Source organism: Lampetra planeri, chromosome 13, assembly GCF_965212315.1.
Source record: "Lampetra planeri chromosome 13, kcLamPlan1.2.h2, whole genome shotgun sequence".
Taxonomy (NCBI): domain Eukaryota; kingdom Metazoa; phylum Chordata; class Hyperoartia; order Petromyzontiformes; family Petromyzontidae; genus Lampetra; species Lampetra planeri.
This window is the reverse complement of record NC_136119.1, coordinates 10,173,488-10,193,533: the sequence shown is the minus strand read 5'-3', so window position 1 is coordinate 10,193,533 and position 20,046 is coordinate 10,173,488. Positions and strand designations below refer to the sequence as shown.

Genomic DNA, 20,046 nt, shown 5'->3' with positions numbered 1-20,046 from the left:
AATGGCGTTCGTGCTCACGAGAATACCGCACGTACACAATCCACTGCTGGATGAGGGCCTCTCTACGCCCTGCAGGTCCTGTGGGCCAATTGACCGTACTTCAACGCTGGTCAGCAGGAGTTGGTGAAGGTGGGTGTTATTTACGTGGGAGCACAATTCTCTTGATGTTGTTTTCCCACCTGATGACGATTGCTTGTGTTGCAATCGAAACGTCGTGATTTCCTTTTCTTTTCTACCCACGTGACTTTACCGAAAAAACCAGCGAGTATAGATTCCTGCAGTCACGAAAGCTTCAAATATAGATTACGATCATGGAGGATATTGCTCCACTGTCCCCTGCTGCTCAGAACGTGGCCCTGCAATCCAGAGGTCATCGGGGTCGATCTTCCGGCGCACTCCTTGAAACAAGTGGGCAAGCTTCTTTCATCCTCCCACCTCTGTCCACCCAGCAGTATGAGCATGTACACCGTGGTGGATCTGCAGGTCACGTGTGGTGAGGTAAAGTGTGGGTACTCCCATCTCTAATAAAGTGTCTGGACAGTGTGGAAGAGTAGGTCAAATACCCTCTAGAAGGGCACTCTGGTCCTGATGTCCGATTGGATTACTATGCAGTTATTATCATTCGCTTTCATCAAAGTCTACATTTTATTGGAATTTCGAGACTAGTCATTATTATCAGCTTTCTATTTCGATTAGATTTTATCTACTCTTGTGAGTGTAGTTTTTTTTACGTGCAGCGTTTTGAGATACTTGAATATGAAAGGCATTTTATAAAATAGAGTGGCGTGATAAAGAAATTGCAGGGGTGCCACTTTACCGTTACATGAAACTGACTGCCTTTACAAAACAAATATGCCCACACTGTGCGGTCGTATGTCGCGGCTGTGTGAATCCCAATTTCGTTGCATCGAATCGTATTGGGTATTGCAATACCCGAGATATATAACGGAATTCGGTCAATAAGTAGAAACGAAATATAAAAAACGGCAACGATATTAAATAATTGTGGGCGTTGGGAGGGAAGTGATAATAGCCTCATGCTGCTCTAACTCACCGCGATAACACTTCTGGAGAACATGTGTAATTTAATTTTGACTGTGGTTTTTCCCATTAGGTTTTTGTACCCTTTTATATATTCAGACAGTGCCACTGAAGTATTATTTAATCGTAATATTGTTTTGCAAAAATATATATATTATGCAATCATGTTGAAAGGGAACATGTTTTGTTTGTTTTACAATTGCTAGAGAAATCGCTAAAATATTATGTAAGATTTGCTTTCTCTCGTGCACATAATTGTTGAGCACACAATGATGTCGCCCATTGCTCGTGAATTTGTGCGTTCTGTTTGAGGCGCTGTGTGTGTGTGTATGTTGAACTTCTTTTGCACCGTACATCGCCAACCGTGCTCATCGAAGGTGCGGGCTAACATCTATGTGCTATGCCGTGGCACGTTGTTGCAATCACCCCACCTCTGCACAATATGAGTCTCACATTGGTACTCTGACCATGGCGTGGGCCTCGCCCTAGATCAACTCAGCCTAAAAATGTATACCTGTCGTTTTATTTCTACGCTAGGAAGACAAAGTAGAGTCCACACCATACTCCCATGTGCCGTGCCAGCCTCATTTGCCATCCTATGCTCACGCACAGCACTTTGTGCCAAACAGCATGCTGCTAGGCAATGGGATATATTGGTCTTCGTGGGTGTTAGTGTGTACGTGTGGGTGTGTGTGGGGAGCAGTGGTGTAGTGGTTAGCGCGCTGCGAACCTGGCGACCCGGGTTCGTTCCCGTTCATGGCCAATACCGGTGACGATTATATCTGAACCGGTCCTGGGCCTCCCCTAGGTCAACTCAGCCTCAAATGAGTACCTGGTGTAGTGTGTAAACATCGCCACTGGGGAGACAAAGACGGTCGTGCGTCGTGCTGGCCACCCACCCCCTCGTGTGAGGTGCTGGCCTTTATAGGTGCTCGCTAACAGCACTTGCCCCAACAGTCTGTTAAGGCTATACGGGGATCTTTGTCTTTTTTTTGGTATGTGTGTGTGTTTGCCTTTGTATATTTGTGTCTGGCGTGTATTTATGTGCGTGTGTGTTTGTATTTAAGCCTGTGTGTGTAGTTGTGTGTTTGAGTGTGGATTCGTGTTTGTATTGATACCCAAGAGAATTAACAAGAGTGCAGAAAACAAATACATAAATACGTAATATTACTTGCGTGTTAATGCGTGTACGTGTTTGTCGGTGTGTCTCTTTACGCACGTATGTGTTTTCTAAATCTACTCATGTTTGCGTGTGTGGACTTATTAAAGGCGGTGTATCACTGGTATCAAGACCAGCCTCTGTGCAGTAGGCCCGTAAAATATTCGAGTGGCCAGTCGGAGGCAGCTGCCCTCCGGCAACAAAGGAGGGTGACGGAGAGACTCAGAATAATGGGCAGAACGCCGGGGCCGCTAAAACACAACAGGCTAGGGGCCATCCATTGAGTAGGTACGCAAAAATCTGTCAAAACTTGACCCCTCCCCCCCTCCCTGTATGCACGCGTACTTTTTATACCCCCCCCCCCCCCGCCGAATCCTATAGAATGGCCGATATTTAATCCACGCAGAGACGATCAAGGATTAATAATATTGACGTGTTTAAGCAAACAGATAGTCCACCGCCGGACTGTCTAGCTCATTTGAAGGCAAAAGTCGACAAATTAGTATCGAGGCTTCACCCCCCCCCCCGTTTCATATGCGTACATTGTCAGTAGACCCCCCCATACACAAGCGTACGCATTTGGGTCAACCCCCCAATCCCCCCTCCGTGCGTACGTACTCAATGGATGGCCCCTTAGCACATGGGGAGCACAGATGCTTTTCATTCGCCAGCATCTCAGCCAGCTCACCCATAAAACCTGTGCCTGTACCATGACCTCTGTTGAGTGAGCCTTCAACTTTTCACGTGGCCTCAAAGTGCACGTAGCCTGGCACAAGCAGAGTGATGATTTCACCGCCAATGGCGATTATTGTTACGTGTCTACAGATACGTGTGGGTGTGTCTTTGTGTATCTGCGTGTTGTCTGTGCGTGTGGGAGAGCAGTGTCATCGTGGGCAGTGCTCCGCACTACGAACCGGGCGTCCAAATTCGATTCCCGGCCATGGCTAACGTCAGCGACGATTGACACGCAAAGGGGCCCAAGGCACCCCCCCCCCAACCCAGATCAACACACCTTAAGTGAGTATCTGCCACGGTGAGCAAAAGCACTGGGGAGACAAAGGCAACTGACCACGGGTGCTGTCCACGCCACCTCCTTGAGCGCTGTGCCGACCTTAATAGGTGCTCACTAACAGCGACGGTCCGTTGATGGTTACAGCAGCGGGGGGGGGGGGGGTGGATCTGTGGTCTCTGTGCGTGTGTGCAGAGCACCACCCCGTCACTCACCGCGTGCAGCTGCGTGCCCGTGCGCATGGGCCATCGGCGGTACCAGGCTCCCGTGTCCGACGTCATTTCCACCAGCTCGTCCTCCTGCTTCAAGGTCTTGATCTGCGTCACCTGGACAAAGGAGCCGGTCACGTCCGCGGCTGACGCACACCATCGCTGTGTCCGTGTGTACGGGGTACGTTGAACTTCTTTCGCGCCGTGCGTAGCGATCGGTTGCTGTGCCAATCATCGGTTCGATCACTCAACTAATCGGGTAACGCGACAATGGGTCGGGAAATGAGTCTTATCTCTCTCCCCACGTGTGACGCTGGACTGGTTTTAATCGGGTTTTTTTTTTCTTTCACACGTGCCGTTTTTCAATGGGTCTCGCGAGAGTTATTGTACCATCAAGTGTACATTCTCACACAGTGCAGTGTCTTGTTGAATACTCCATCCACCTTGTCAATATTCCCTCTTAGCATTCCTCACATTGCCTCTGAGGCTCAGCCATAGCCATTGATCATGTTACAATGAGAGCCTTGTGTTGAATACAATTGTGTCAGAACATTTTTGGGCCCGAGATCAGATGTAGAAAAAGTGAACAAATATAAACCTTTGGACAGCAATTCCAAAAACGGCTTTAGCCTGTCCTCTCTGAGGTTGTTCCATACGTGAATCATCTGGCTGGCAAATGCCTAAAAAACATGTATGTCTGGTATATATTAATCCTGCCACTGATACATGCAACCTCATGTGCACTAAACCTAATCGAAAACAATCTTCTTGAATATGGATTAAAGTGAGTTCTTTTTTCTGAATTTTAAAAAAGGCAAAAATTCGAAGGCAGTGTCTTAACTGGAGATGGCACTGCACTGTGTTTATGGTTATCGTCAAGCGGTGTCATGCGGTTGGCATGGGCCCTGGCGCACGGATTAACAGGGGGGCTCAACTGTCCAGTTTCCTCATTTTTTTATTTGAGTCTCTCCAGCTCGCGGGTTCCAGCGAAGTTCAGAATCAGAATATTGATCTACACTGGAGGAATCCGGTGAGCTGCAAAGCCCTTTTGAGCAGATGTCCAGTAGGGGCGGGTAAGAACATCACAACAACAATCAACACACAAGACGATAGGAGTGCAAAGTACAAGAAAGGTAAATAAAAAATCACCAAAACACAAACAAATAAAGCTCAACCATCCTCAGACAAAGCCCACTCATGTATTCACTTATTTTTCAAAAGCAACCTGGCCACAAATGATAGCTCAACAAAGTGGCTTATCATTTGGACATTTACAGCATGCACATTCCATAGTTACCCCAATATTGATTGGTAACCTTGAACCATTGGTAAAATGTCCACCTTCTTATGGCAGTACCAGGACATCTGGTATTATTTTTTAAAGCATTGAATTCCAACAAAGTGGTTCTATTTTTTTCAGCTCATAGGAATATTAGTTGAGACTACCCATAACCAGCATTTGAACTCACAACCTTTCGATTGATCGTGGGTCAAGCACTCTGACCCAAAGTCACCTGCATGATCCTGGGAAAGCCAGGACACAACAGGTGACAACTCTGGTGTCACATGGTATGGTCATCAGTCTCATGCTGTTATCAGAATAGCTGATGGCCGCCTCTTCAAGGATGACGCGTCTATAGAGGGGGGGGGGGGGGGTCCGTGAGTTCTGTAAATGAGCGTGCGCGCTTACAGTGAAGACTCTCTCGGGGTGGCCCCGCGCGCGCATGTTGGTGTCGTGCACCTGCTTGAGCACCATCCACGCCTCGTCGTGCTTCCCCATCTGTGACACGAACACACACGCACGCACACAGGCAGTTTCACACGTAGGCTTTCGCGACTAATATTATCCACGACAGTGTTTTTTTCTCTTTGGGGCTAAATCGCGTAAATATAAATGCGTCGTAAAACCCATCACCACCCGACGCAGCCAATAAACAAGGGTTGTCACTTAAACAAAACGTGCTAATTCGTCACTAGTACAGCACACCGGTGTGTTGGAGAGTAAACCCACAACATTTGCAGTTCGAGTGCCGTGACGTTTCGCCGGTAATTGCAGCCAGCCTCATCCGGCGACAACGAGCTTCGTGGTCTGGTGTGGCCATTGTGTGACCGCTGAGCCACGTGGACACATGATTCTCATTACTTGTAGTCACATTTTCTCAATTACCTTATTGAGCTTCTTGTGGAATATTGATAAAAGTTATCGATGGACCAGAAGATGGCACAACCCAGATATACTTCTGTGACAGCTGGATCGATGCCACTTGCCCCCCTCCGTCATGATTAATCACATTTTCTTTCTTATGCAACCCAATGCACATCTTGGAAGAAGATTCGGAAATGTAATTGATTGGCCAGAAGGTGGGCCAGTGAGGCGAGAATGTGACAATGTTCGTAAGCCCAGTGTACATGGGCATTAATCGTGAACTTTGAGTCATCACAGAGTACACCTGAGTGGATGCTGTAACTACAACTGGTAGGTGAGATTTTTAATTTGGGAAGAGTAGTGACGTAAAATGATATCCATACACCACGGAAATAATACAGACACCGTTACCCTGTGTGAGATTCCCAACATGCAGGGCTTAACCAGGTGGCCTGTGGATGGCAGTACAGCAAGTAGTTCGCTGTGAACACCTGTATAATGTTTGTTCAACGTAATGTCCACCTAGACGTGGGGTTTCCCCAGGTAAATTGCCTTTCTCCCATGTGCAAGAATATTGAATGAAGAAATTGGCCAAATATCCAAACACTGCACCCTCCTGAAAAACACAATTTACAGTGAATGATGTTTCACAGTGTATGGATTATTTGTATTATTATTTTAGTTTTCAGCTGTGCATTGTATGTACAGGGTTGCATTCATGGAATTTAACAGCTCAGCTCAGTCTTCATTGTGTAATTGTGCGTGTGTTTTTTCTCTCAATCCCACTCATAATGGTTATGCCCAATTCCATTGACACGATGTACTTGTTATCTCTTCGGGCTCCTATTTGGTTCCAGCCATATGAATGCTTTCGCACATTCTGTAAAAGAGGAAAATAAAATCACTTATTTGCACTGAAAGGGGGTGCTTTTGAGAAGAGTGAAATCTAATAATTGTGAACAGGATATAAATGGGTTACTGTTCATAGGCTGAGAACATATGTTCTTGCGGTTCAGGCCTCTCAGTAGATTATATAATACACTCGTGCCATGTGCCGTGAGTAATACCCACGTGTAGCACAATATTATGAATCACCGGTTTCATAGGATCAGACGGTTGATTTATAGGTATAGGCATGAGACTAAGTATATATTGCCAATCCATAAATATAAAATGCTGGGATGAAATCAAATGTGGGCATCACCTAGAACTATCTACCATTGCATGCAACAGTCCTATTGCCAATCAACTGCTGGATAATTACTCCACCACGCTCCTCACTGCAGTTTGGTAAATGCGCGGAGAAAAGAAGTGCAGTACAACAATGTATTTTACTACAATAACAACCTCTGCTGCACACAACGTGATCCAGCAGCAGCAGGAGCCTATAACACCTGTTTGATACATGTGGTCACCCATCCATGCACTATCTAGGCTCAACCTTACTTAGCTTCCAACATCCATGAGATTGGGCTAATAAAGGGTGATTTGGCCTTGGGCTAGTTATTATGTGTCGGTAATAACTACGGTATTCCCACAATGTCTATGCTTGCACAAACATGTATGTTTATTAATGTTTTCGCAACATCATCAGCACCAGCAGCCGACTTGCTGTGGCTGCCTTCTTACTCTTAGTATGCCCCATGGCACGCAATATAATTAGAGGAGAAAAACATTACGAAAAACGATGCTTGAAATTGAAATGCAATTGCATTGTGAACCGTGCAGGTGAACTGAGAATACCAATGAGAGGCATGGCATTTAGCTTGCCCAACCTGGTCATGTCTGGTGGCGTTAACATTTTAAAGTGCAATTTCTTCTGAGCAGCAATACAACTGCTGTGTAAGCCGTTATATATATATTTTTTTATTTTTTCAGAGTGGATTTGAAATTGCTGTTGTGAATGCTGCTGTGGCTATGCCACATTGCACATTCCAAAGCATTGGTCTTTTTCGATTTAAAGCTTTCGTGACTGCAGGGATTCATCTTCTTGGTTCTTTCGGTAAAGTCACGTAGAATGGAAATAATAAAATTAAAAAAACATAATAAAATAAGCATTTTATTATATTATTAATAATAAAAACAAAACATAATTAAATAAATATTTAATCATATTATTTTCTTATGTTTTATTTTTAATATTTTATTATTTCCATTCTACGTGACTTTACCGAAAGAACCAGGAAGATGAATCCCTGCAGTCACGAAAGCTTTAAATCGAAAAAGACCAATGCTTTGGAATGTGCAATGTGGCATAGCCACAGCAGCATTCACAACAGCAATTTCAAATCCACTCTGAAAAAATAATATACAAAAAAAATAATATAATAAAATATTTATTTTATTATGTTTTATTTTTATTATTTTATTATTTCCATTCTACGTGACTTTACCGAAAGAACCAAGAAGATTGGTCTTTTTGTTACCAGGGGAGATGTTACATGCCAGTCACTCGACTCATAGCAAACACGGCACACCGAATTCCTGCTGCCCTTCCCTCTGGGAAGGCTGATGTGCTACGAGTGTGGATATGTCTGGTCCCAGCAACTCGACATGAGCGAGCGTCAGCGTGGTATTTATCAAGCGAATCCTGACTCGAAGCCTCACGCCAGCCCAACATCTGGAAAGTATTCTTTATGAATACAAAATTGCGGCCGATATATTATTTTATCTCTCTGTGTTTTGTTTTGGAATATTCAGTGATGGGAGTTAGGTAATTCATTCTCCATGGAGTAGATATGGCCTAAATATTACTCAATTAAATAATAACCACTTACTATACCATTTCCTCCATGTCCTGATTTCAATTATAGTTGTGATGAAAAGTTACAGTAATGGAATTAACCGATGTATCCTCGGGCATCCTCAATCGCAATGTACAACCAGAGCCGGATGATGGCACGGGGCTTTAGGGCAGAGGTCGCAACCGGGTACCCGATACCCGTACCCTACCCGATACCCGGCTACCCGTACCCGACCGGGTACGGGTACCCGTTTGCGACCCTGGTGCGGCCGAGTACGGGTACGGGTAGACCGTGAGTCACTGGTGAGTCACTGTTTGTCACTCATTTCCCAACGTCTTGTCTCTTCTCACAATTCAAATTCATAGAATCAACCCACCCGCGCCTGCAACATGGCTTCATCCCAGAGGTCGCAATCAGGTACCCGATACCCGTACCCTACCCATACCCGGCCGGGTACGGGTAGGGTACGGGTACGGGTACCCGTTTGCGACCCTGGTGCGGCTGGGTACGGGTACGGGTAAGGAATCAAAACCCGTTTGCGACCTCTGGTGAAAAGTTATTTTTAATTTGTGAATGCCGAATTTCATTTGTTGTTTGCCTTGTAAAAATACATTTTATTTCTCTTTAACTTAGTTTTCCTTTTGAAAATATTACTGGGGGCCTCACAGTACCCATAGCCCAGGGGCCTACAAAATCTTAATCCGGCCCTGTGCACAGCGGATACCATTACCCAGCAGGCTTATCGTCTGCTCACCTATGTGATGGTGGTCACAGGGTATTGCTGACATTCAGTGCAGTGGTCACATCTGTCATCCAGCATTTCGGTGGTGGGTTTGGTATATTGTGGTGATACCGTGCATGTGACAGCCACCTGCAGGGATATTTTGGGTGCCTAGCGCATCAGCAGAATAAGTAGGTCACTGACCTTCCCATACAGATGTTCTACCAAGTGCCATCCCCAACATATGCGTGGGGGTTTCTCCATGCACTTCAGTTTCTTCGCACACGGAAACAAAATTCTCAAAAGAGAGCTGGTCAAAACATACGAAGCAGGACCATACTGAAAATGTCTTTAGGCTTGCTTGAGGCTTTCCTTAGTAAGTAGAAGGCCATTATTTATAGAAATTATTAATTTCCTCCATACAAATGCTTGCCTGGGGTGTAATGCTCCTCCTACACTGTGCTGCCACAGAAGGCCTCTGACCCTGCAACAGTGAGCCAGTTCTTGCCGTACGAATGACGATGCCATGCTTATCTCTTGTACGTCGCTGTTATCGTGATGATTTCTGTTTGCTGTTGTTGTTGTTGACGGTGGCGGGCGGCGGTGGCGGCGGCGGTGGCGGCACAGGGTTGTGTGGTGCTGGGAGGCGAGGGGAGGCGGGCGGCCACACCTGCAGGAGAAAGCGAGGGCTCTCCGGCATGAAGGTGAGCGCCACGACGGCCGACACGGCAGGCAGGGCGCACACGATGACGAACACGCGCCAGCTGTGGAACTGGTACGCGGAGCCCATGCTGAAGCTCCAGCCTGCATGGACACGAGAAGAGATCCCGCGTTGAGCGGGGAGGGGGGGGGCAAGTACTGTGAGAATCAGAATATGTATTGATACTGGAGGAATCCGATGAGCTGCAAAGCTCTTTTCCCACCCATGTCTAGCAGGGGCGGGTCAGTGGGTACCTGCCAACAAGGCAGGCACGGCTCACACAAGACGGTTGTGTGGCCGGACAATGCTCGGCCGTCTTTACGTCTCCCCAGATGACGACGCTTACACACCACGATAGGTACTCGTTTAAGCCAGAGCTAACCTCGTAGGGACACCCAGGAATAAGATAAAACACTGCCTGGACCATCACAAAAAGGAAAGGATCACCCCGTAATAGACTGTTGGGCAAGTGCTCTTAGAGAGCGCCTTATACAAGGGGGGGGGGGGTGGTGGGCAGGACCACGCCCGGCCACCTTTGTCTCCCCAGCGCTGATGTACTTATTTGCGGTCGAAGTCAACCTAGGCGAGACTCGGGACAGGATCAGATATTCGCCGCCGATGTTAACCGCATCCAGAAACGTTGCTCAGGTCACACGGAAGCGCGCTCAGCGCTGCGCAACATTTGCCCAAGCAAAGTGAAATTGCTCGCACAGCCTCAGCCGAATCGCACAACCAACGCAGTCGGCACGAGCCCGACGCAGCGGAGGCTCTATTAATTTTTGCACGAATCATGGCAATTCGCATTTTATGCATGCGCGCGTGCACCCGCAAACACATTGGGACATCATTAACCGCCCCTCGCTCGCAAAACAGATGGCACGAGCGAACAGCAACCACAACAAGACAAGCACGCGGCACGCGGGCTGATGTTGAGTCGTGATTTTTTCCTGCACGCCATCAGATCGCAGCTGAGCGCTGCGAATTAATCTTGAAAAACCCAGAAAACTATTCCTCGCAAGGTGTTGCTGCACGTTCTATCAAGCTGTACCATATGAGACAGTCTTATTTATTGCTCTACAACAAAAGACAAGATTGTCCCCCACCCCCTTCCTGTGCAGCCTACACGCCGTGGATGCAAGTGCTCACAGAGAACACCGATTGTGACCACGACTGACGCATGAGGAGGTGGTGTGGCCAGGACGGTGCCTGGCCACCTTTGTCTCCCCGGTGCTGACGTTTACATACCGCACCAGGAACTCGCTTAAGGCTGAGTCAACCTAGGGCAGAGGTCGCAAACGGGTTTTGATTCCTTACCCGTACCCGTACCCGGCCGCACCAGGGTTGCAAATGGGTACCCTACCCATATCCGTACCCTACTCGAAATGAGTGACAAACGGTTACTCACCAGTGACTCATGGCCTACGCGTACCCGTACCCGGCTGCACCAGGGTCGCAAACGGCTACCCGTAACCGTACCCGGCCGGGTACGGGTAGCCGGGTATCGGGTAGGGTACGGGTATCGGGTACCCGGTTGAGACCTCTGACCTAGGGGAGGCACAAGAGTGGCTCAGATAATTCCCGCTTCTTTCGAGTACGGCTGATGTAGACGCAGAGCAGCGACTACAATTTCACGTCCAGGTGGTCGCGCCGGATATCAGCGTCAGGAGCGGCGGAGTATATCGCTGTGATGTCTCCTTCGTATTTGTGGATTGGGCCATGGCTAACATCAATTTCCACTGATGCGAGCCATGGCTGGTAATCCTAATTCGAACTCGGGCAACCGGGTTAGCAGCTGCACTACCGCTCCACCCTATGAAGACAAAGATAACGATTTCCCCCTCCCCAGTCCATAGCCTCAACAGACTGTTGGGGCAAGTGCTGTTAGCGAGTAGCACCTATGAAGGCCGGCAAGGCACACGACGGGGGGTGGATGGCCAGCACCACGCCCGAAAGTAAATGCATCTGAACACAGACACACATAGCATGCTCCCAAACCTGAATGGATCACATTGCCATGCCACATCCGTTCTGAAGCAGCGTCATCCCTCTTGACATTTTCCACTCTGATGAACATTTTTTTCATTTTGCTTTCAGAGGGCTAGAGTCAAGGAAATGGCAAGAGGGTTTTTTTAAATATATATATAAAGTAAAATCAAGGATTTAAATTTCACATTCAACCCATCCAGCAAAATTCACTTAGTCCAGTTCCATGTTTGCTTAAATTTCTGGACCAGTCTTGGATGTATTTTTGGTCACTATTGGAAATGACGAATGTACCCATCAGCTATCATTTATTGCAGAATTCACGAAAACTCTATTCTTGATGTTAAAAATGTAAGTCTCATGTGTCCAATAAGTTGATAAACATGTGATATAATAATGTAACAATGTCATTTCGTTTTTCATGACGAGTCTCCAGATGCCCTTTTTCAGAAGAGTTATGCATTGCGATGTTGAGCCAATATTTCTTTATTCTTAGGTTTTTTCGGTAAAGTCACGTAGGTAAAACATCAAAATTAATGAAAATAAAATAAAATAAAACAAAATTCACGACGTTTCGGAGGCAACACAAGTCTCCGTCATCAGGTGGGACCGTCACAGCCGAATTAGCTGCATGATGCAGCTTGTGTTGCCTCCGAAACGTCGTGATTTTTGTTTTATTTTATTTTATTTTCATTAATTTTGATGTTTTACCTACGTGACTTTACCGAAAAAACCTAAGAATATGATTCCTTGCAGTCACGAAAGCTTCAAATCTGGAATATTTCTTTAGTTTGTGTTGCATGTGGGGGGCAACTGAGAAGACCCTCGCGCAAGGCAGCATCATACTCAAAGATCAGCAGAGATGAGCTCATGAACCTACTTGCTCTACCTCCATCTCCTGACTAAGCTACAGCCCAGTGGGTTTGGGATTTTAACAAATCTGTGTATGAGCCGGACGCCCCTGTCTCCAAGGCGTTGGATTAAAGGCTTGCTCCACCTTGCCCAGCTTAATGTTTTGCATTAACAATGATAGCTTTTAAGAGTAAGCTTGTCATCTTCGTATTGTTTTATAACCAGCATTGCCAATGTGTGCCCACACAAACCAATGTCAAGCAACTTCAGTGTAAACATTGTCCAGCACCCTGAAATATACCCATCCGGTGAATGAATACTTCGGACCAAATTGCCAAAATGTTCATGAATATTGCTCAATATTTATACTTCCAGGGAAATAAAAATGTAATCCAACCAAGTGGCTCAGCGGTAGAGTGAGCGGCTTACAATCGGAAGGTTGCGAGTTCATATCCTGGTTAGGGATGAACTCAGCCCATCATCCTTACACGGTCGATAAAGTGAGTACCACTTTTCAGGTGGAAGTCAACAGTGGCTTCTCCTATGCATAGACTCACCACCTAACGTAGGAATGTGGAATTGTTACCACTGTCTCAAGGCAGTAAAGAAAAGATGAACACCGCCTTCGGTGATAATTTGAGCAAAAAATCATGTTTTACCTTTTTTAAATAAACATTTATTCTGCTTAGGGTTTAGGTTTACTTCGCTACAAAGAACGATGAGGGGGAGGTAACAAATATTCAGAAGGGGAATAAACACTTCTGAATATTCCTTAATGTCAATTCCCGGTGGGGAATTCACATTGGTTTCCGGGGGGCGGGAGAACAAATATTGCAGGGCAATATTCCTAAACGAAACTTTTCTTTCAGAAGCGGCCTGACCACAAATAATAGCTCAACGAAGTGACTTATAATCATGTGGAAATGTATGGCAGCCAAATAATCTCCCAACGCACGTTTCTGAACGTGGAGGGGAAAACCCCGAGGACCTGGAGAAAAATCCCCGCGACCACAGCGAGAGAGACACGCAAACTCCAAATATACAACAGGCGTCAGGGTCGAGATCGAACCCACGACCTCGTGTATACCAGGCGAGGTAGTTAACATCTCCTAGCCACCGTGACTTATTGAGCCTTGGCGGCGTGGGGGGGGGGGGGGTAGAGAGAGGGGGGCAGGGCGAATGAGAGAATGCGGTGGTTGGTGGGCCGTCTGGCGAGAGGGGGGCACAACGGCTGGGGGGGGGGGGGCAGACGGAGTGGAGGGGAAGGGGAGAGGGGGACAATGAATGATCGCAGGCGGCTGGGCGGGGAGGGGGGTGGGAGAACGTCAGCGCCTGGCCACCGGAGTCAGCACAAACCCCGTTATCTCCACGCCTCATTCCCTTTCACTTTCACCCTCGGCTGATTACGGGAAATTACACCATCCATCAGGGGGGACGGGACACGGGCCGGGTAGGTTGTGTGCTGTTGTGGGTGGCTGAGGGGGGTGGGGGGGAGGGGTTCGTTGGGGAGGGAGCGGTGGCGCACCGGTTAGCGTGCTGCGCTGCGAACCGGGCGACCAACCGAGTTGGATTCTCACGAGCAACCAACAGCGGTGACGAAAATTCTGGACCTCCACTCGGTCGACTCAGCCTTAAATGAGTACCTGCTGCGGTGTGTAAGCATCGGCACTTGAGAAACAAAGGCGGTCGGGCGTGGTGCTGACTAACGACCCCCATCGTGTTCCGTGGCAGCAGCCTTCGTAGGTGCTCACGAACGGCACTTGCCCCAATAGTCTATCGAAGGCTATCCCCAGGGGATCTTTGTCTTTGTGTCATCCATGAGTCGGCAGCCAAAATAACAAGACGAGCCCTGTGGTGTTTTTGTTCTTTCTTTGAATTCGGTAAGAAACTCGATATTCCAAGAGGCCGCAACGCACGTGTTGAATACGAGACGGTGGTCCTCCTTCATGAATAACGCCACGAAGTCAGGTCCTTAGAGAGCCGTGCGCGGTTCTCCGGAGCCGCAGGTTGCAAAGCCCCCCCCCCCCGGTGTTGTTGGAGGGGCCACGGGGCGGTGGTGTGGGGTGGGTGATGGGTAGAGGCGAGGGTGGATCGAAAGGGGGCTGTGGGAGGCAGATCATCGATCTACTCGGCGGCGTCACGTCGCACGTGAGAAGCCGCAGATCCCATGGACCTCATCGACGCATCGACGAGTGAACGGTAGTCACGGATTGAACGGGTGAATAATGATGAACACTCCACGCGCGATCCTGGTGCACGTCACGTGTGTTTACCTTTCTTGTATTTCGCACTCATATCGTCGATAATAGAGGTTTTTGTTTGAGTTAGATCGCGTAAATATTCGTGTCGTTAAACCCGCCGCCACATGACACAGATAATTAGTAGGGGTTGTCACGTAAACAGAACGTGGCCAATTCGTTACTAGCACAGCAACACACCAGTGTGTTGGAGAGCCAAGCCACAACATTTACAATCTGAGTAATTACTGGCGAAACGTCTACTCAGATTTACGTGACAAACCTTACTAGTTGGCTGTGTCGGGTGGTGGAGGGTTTAACGACACATTTATATATTTACGCGATCTAACCCAAGACGCCTGTATTATGGATGATTTTGGTCGCGAAAGCCTCCTCCGTGTTAAACTGTTAAACTGTTAAACTCACTTGTTTGTTTGTTTGTTGTAACGTCCTGACCCCGTGCCCCTACCGGTACGTCTGTGAGAAAAGAGCTTTGCAGCTCATCGGATTCCTCCTGCGGTATAAATAAATGTTCTGATTCCGTACGCGCGTACGTTGAACTACTGTCGCACCGTGCGTAGCCAAACCCGTGCTGAATCGTGAGGTGCGCGGGGGGGGGCAGGACAACAAACTGAACGCAAAAAAAATTACCCGTAAAAACAACGTTTTTCACTATAAATCCTTTATATGCGTGGCATAGGTTTGATTTTATTATTCATTTCTGTTTTTCTTGAGTAAGAGTTTCATTTTTAGCACATTGGTATTTTAAATTAAATCTGAAAAAAATTTTTTCCTAAAAAGTGGAAAATTTAGGAAAACATTTTTCACGAAAATAAATTGTCACGCACAACGAGTCTGTGTGCAAAATGTCAGCTCGATTGGATCACGGTAAGTGGGTTAAAAAACGACCGAAAGATTTTCACGGTCGTAAGCACGCAAGCAAGCAAGCAAGTGAACTTAATATAAAGGATTTTTAAAAAGCCACTGTTCCTGGCTGCTCTGTGTCCATCTCTCTCTCTCTCCTCTTCGGTCTTGAGCCTCGCTGTGCGAGTGCTTCAGGATGGACGTTAGTTTTGCTGTTGCCATTCGCCAAAATTAAATCCAGATACATTCCTAAATCCCCCCCCCCTCCCATTTCAATAACATAATTGAATTCCCGTCTTGACTCATAAATTTGCATTAAAAAATAAATGCTCTTCTTTTATCATCAGTGTTTGAGCAGATCTGGATATTTGCGTGATCGATGTCGCTGGTTTATTCACTCCCGGCTGCAGCGAGGCTCTTTGATGTGTCGTGAAACGCATTAATGCGCTCGCAGACAGCGCCCATTGAATATTGCGAGAGGAAGAGAGCAGAGGTCGCAACCGGGTACCCGATACCCGTACCCTACCCGATACCTGGCTACCCGTACCCGGCCGGGTACGGGTACGGGTAGCCGTTTGCGACCCTGGTGTGGCCGGGTACGGGTACGGGTAGGCCGTGAGTCACTGGTGAGTAACCGTTTGTCACTCATTTCGGGTAGGGTACGGGTAGGGACCCTGGTGCGGCCGGGTACGGGTACGGGTAAGGAATCAAAACCCGTTTGCGACCTCTGGCAGAGAGCCTGAGACGGGCGGCAGGAGACGTAGTTTAGCACATCGCGTTAATTTTGTTTCGCTTAACACAGAGGTCGGGAACCTATGGCTCGCGAGCCATATATGGCTCTTCCAGTGACGGCATATGGCTCCCAGACAATTTTGAGTTGAAAAAAAAATCAGTTTGGAACTGATTTTTAAATACTTGTGATATTATTTAATAATACTGTGTCATTTTAAAGTAAACAAAAATTAGTTTTGAAGATACATTTCACAGGTCACACCTGCATGAAGCTCAACCTCACCACGTATGAACCAGACTACAAGGCCATCAGCAAAACCATGCAGCACCAGAAGTCGCATTAAAAGTAAGACATAATTAATTTATGATACGTTAAAAATATTATATGGCTCTCAATGAAATATATTTAGAAATATTTGGCTTTTATGGCTCTCCCAGTCAAAAAGGTTCCCGACCCCTGGCTTAACACCTTGAAAAAAGGGGCTAAAGCAAATCTACATCCAAGCAAAAGTGCATGCTTATAGTACGGTACATCGCTCTCATTTCATCGCGGTGTTTCACCGCAATAGTTTAACGTGGACGTGAAGAAATCATTGTTAACGCAGACACATTTGCGGTGCAAATGTCTCTCTCTGCCTGTGCCGTGTACTAAACTGACTGGGTGGACTTCAGCCGCTTTCTCTTGGCTTTAGCGTCACTCTCTCGCAGCATACCAACACGTGCAGGCCGCACACTGCGTTGACGTTAGGTAGCGGTGCATGGACAGGTGCAGCTCAGTGCCGGATGATCCCAGTAGCACAAGCAGCAGCTACTACACCTGTAGTAGCTACTACACGTGTAGTAGCTACTACACGTGTAGTAGCTACTACACGTGCTATGGGCCCCGCACTTTCAAGGGCCCCGCGCTTAATGCTTTCAAGCTATCAATTCCGGTTCAGTGACTCTGCACTAGCTCTATTACTATAGTACTATACCGCCTTCAACTTTTATGAACGACTGGGTGTTTAAGGTTAGCGATTTGTCGTATTATCTGGCTGTATAGCAAATAAAAAAAATACAATTACTTTGCTATGCAAGTAAAACATGTGTGTTTTAATATTACGTGTTTTTGATTTATTTAAGGCCCCTTTATAACAAATGCTACAGGCCCCGCACTTGCTTCATGCGGCACTGGTGCAGCCTGGCATTTGTTTGCTCATGCCACTTCTGGCACAAGAGCCGAGACTGAAGGGTTTTTTGTTTGGGTCTTCGCCTCCACGCTGAACAGATGTCTTCAAAGAGACGTAAGAGGTGCCCATGTTTTCCGCACCGCACGTGACATGTCGATTTGCATTAGCCGTGGTAAACCCCATTGTTACCATGGGGAGATTTTGGTCGGGCAGAGGTGATGGTGGGGTGTGGTTGGGGGGTTTAAGCCACGCGCCCCAATTGTTCTAACTGCCACTCCGGGCGATATACAACGATTTTAACTACGATCGTGCATTTTGAATGCTGCAACATTCCAATGATTGAAAAGAAATGTGAATTGTTATTTTATACCTGTTTTGAAATCGTGATGTAGCCTGGCAGTGGCGTGTGATCAAGTCGGATGAATGGGATGTCCCATCCAGAGTGTGAGCAAGACAGATGAATGGGATGTCCCCTCCAGAGTGTGCTCAAGACGGATGAATGGGATGTCCCCTCCAGAGTGAAGGCGTTGTCTATTGACTTCGATGGCAAATATATGCAATGAAGGATCGACCCTTCCAGCTCCACCACTGACCAAAGCCTCTCCTGACAAGGCCTCACCATGTTTATTCTGACCAAGTATAAATTTTTCAAATCGAAGCTGTATTTACATTTTTACCGTCAGTGTCATTCAATGAGCTCGTGGTGTTCTGCTATCAGAGAGCCAAGAAGATGCCATTATATAGCTAGTTCTGAAGCCAAGCGTGTGTTATCTAGAACAGGGGCAATACAGTACATTGTTATATGCCCTGCAAAGAGTGTGTGTTGCATGTAAATTCAAACAAAGTTGATTCTCGTTATATTTCTCACAAATGAAATGAACAGAATAAAGTGACAAATAAAATTTAGTACCGATTGTGTGTGTGTGCAGTTATTGCTGATAGGGCTGAGACCATACACATGTTACATTTGAGAACCCAATGTAATTAAAGGACGACTGCTTTGATTTGAACCCAGGATGTCAGCAGTGCTGGCTCAAGAGTGTCTCAGACATGGCACTGGCCCCCCCAGGCCACGTGGCCATCTCCTAGTTGGGACTTGACATCACTGCGGTCGGCACAGTGAATGATTCACAGCGAATGATTCGCGGTGAATAATTCGTGGGGAATGATTCATGGCGAATGATTCATGGCGAATGATTCACGGCGAATGATTCAGGTGAATTATTCACGGCGAATGATTCGCGGGACATTTTACGCCTTGTCGACGGCCCTCGTACTTCACAAGCTCAACGCCGGTTACCGCACGTTCACAAATTTAGCGACGCTTCAACTCGCCGGGGGACCATCTCTGTCCAATTGGGATGGAAGTTCTCCGAACACCAACACCGCCGTTCTTTCCCCCCACCCCCCACAAATGTCCATGGCAGGTGCCAGCCAAGGTCTGAAGTCTTGGCGCGGCCCGCCCAACCGCCTCCAGTTTGGATGGCAATTTCAACACCGTCCCGTCACCGCCCGTCATTTACCGTGGGACTTCAGGACAAACCGAGTGTCGGGGGCTGTTCCGGCGGCCGTTTAGGCCCACAGCGGCGCACCTGTCACGGTGCTCCCGTTTGCTTTACAGACGCGGCTCTTAATGATCGCGTGCGCGATTGGCTCGCATGCAGTGGAAATGGCTCCGAGTGCAAATGCATACCTCAATAATAGAGGTTTTTTTTGGGTTAGATCGCGTAAATATATAAATGTGTTGTTAAACCCGCCACCACCCGACACAGCCAATTAGTAAGGGTTGTCACGTAAACAATTTGTGGTGGATTTTTCTGCAATATATTGCTGTCTTTTCTTGGATTTCCTGTTTGCACTCAGTCACATATTCACTTTAAGATGTTTTTTTGTTCTTGTTTTTTGTTTGTTGCGGTTGCACCCGATTCAAGAGCCGAATGGCTCACAGGGCTATACCTAATAAATGAACTTGAACTAGAACAGAACATGCCAATTCGTCACTAGTACAGCACACCGGTGTGTTGGAGAGCAAAGCCACAACATTTACAATCTGAGTACGACGTTTCGCCAGTAATTACAACTAGCATCATCAGGCAGACAGCCGATGCATACCTGTCAACCCATACGGTTTACCCGTATTCGTGTACAGGGAAATTGAATTTTACAGGTCCATACGGCGTACAGTCATTTCAATACGGGCACAAACAAAATGTGTCTATTTGTTTGTATTTCTCCCTTGTGATGGGACTTTGTAGGATGAACGTTGAGATTGATAAGGGGCACGGGGTGACCAACGAGATCTGAATTGGTCTGTAATAAGGTAGGCATTGATAAGGGGTTGACAGGTGTGCAAATGATAACTGCGAAACTAGACAACCGCTATAGGGCTGCGGAATACCCAGCCATGCATGCCAATGCACGATTTTACGTTACAGAATCTTAAATGATGCACTCCCGCCTAGCTTTATGGACTGCCGCAG

The 20,046-nt window shown here is 47.1% G+C and overlaps 1 protein-coding gene across 3 annotated transcripts in view; it reads right to left on the bottom strand.

Annotated features, from left to right (window-relative positions):
* The window catches only part of LOC144722052 (synaptic vesicle glycoprotein 2C-like), a 48,642-nt gene that overhangs the window by 12,090 nt on the left and 16,506 nt on the right, over positions 1–20,046 (bottom strand). For all 3 annotated transcript variants that reach the window (XM_078600139.1, XM_078600137.1, XM_078600138.1), the window contains exons 5-7: positions 9,700–9,833; positions 5,109–5,198; positions 3,425–3,535 (exon numbers count right to left, since the gene is read on the bottom strand). In XM_078600139.1, coding sequence (XP_078456265.1) covers positions 3,425–3,535; positions 5,109–5,198; positions 9,700–9,833 — 335 coding nt within the window. The remainder of the gene's footprint in view (positions 1–3,424; positions 3,536–5,108; positions 5,199–9,699; positions 9,834–20,046) is intronic.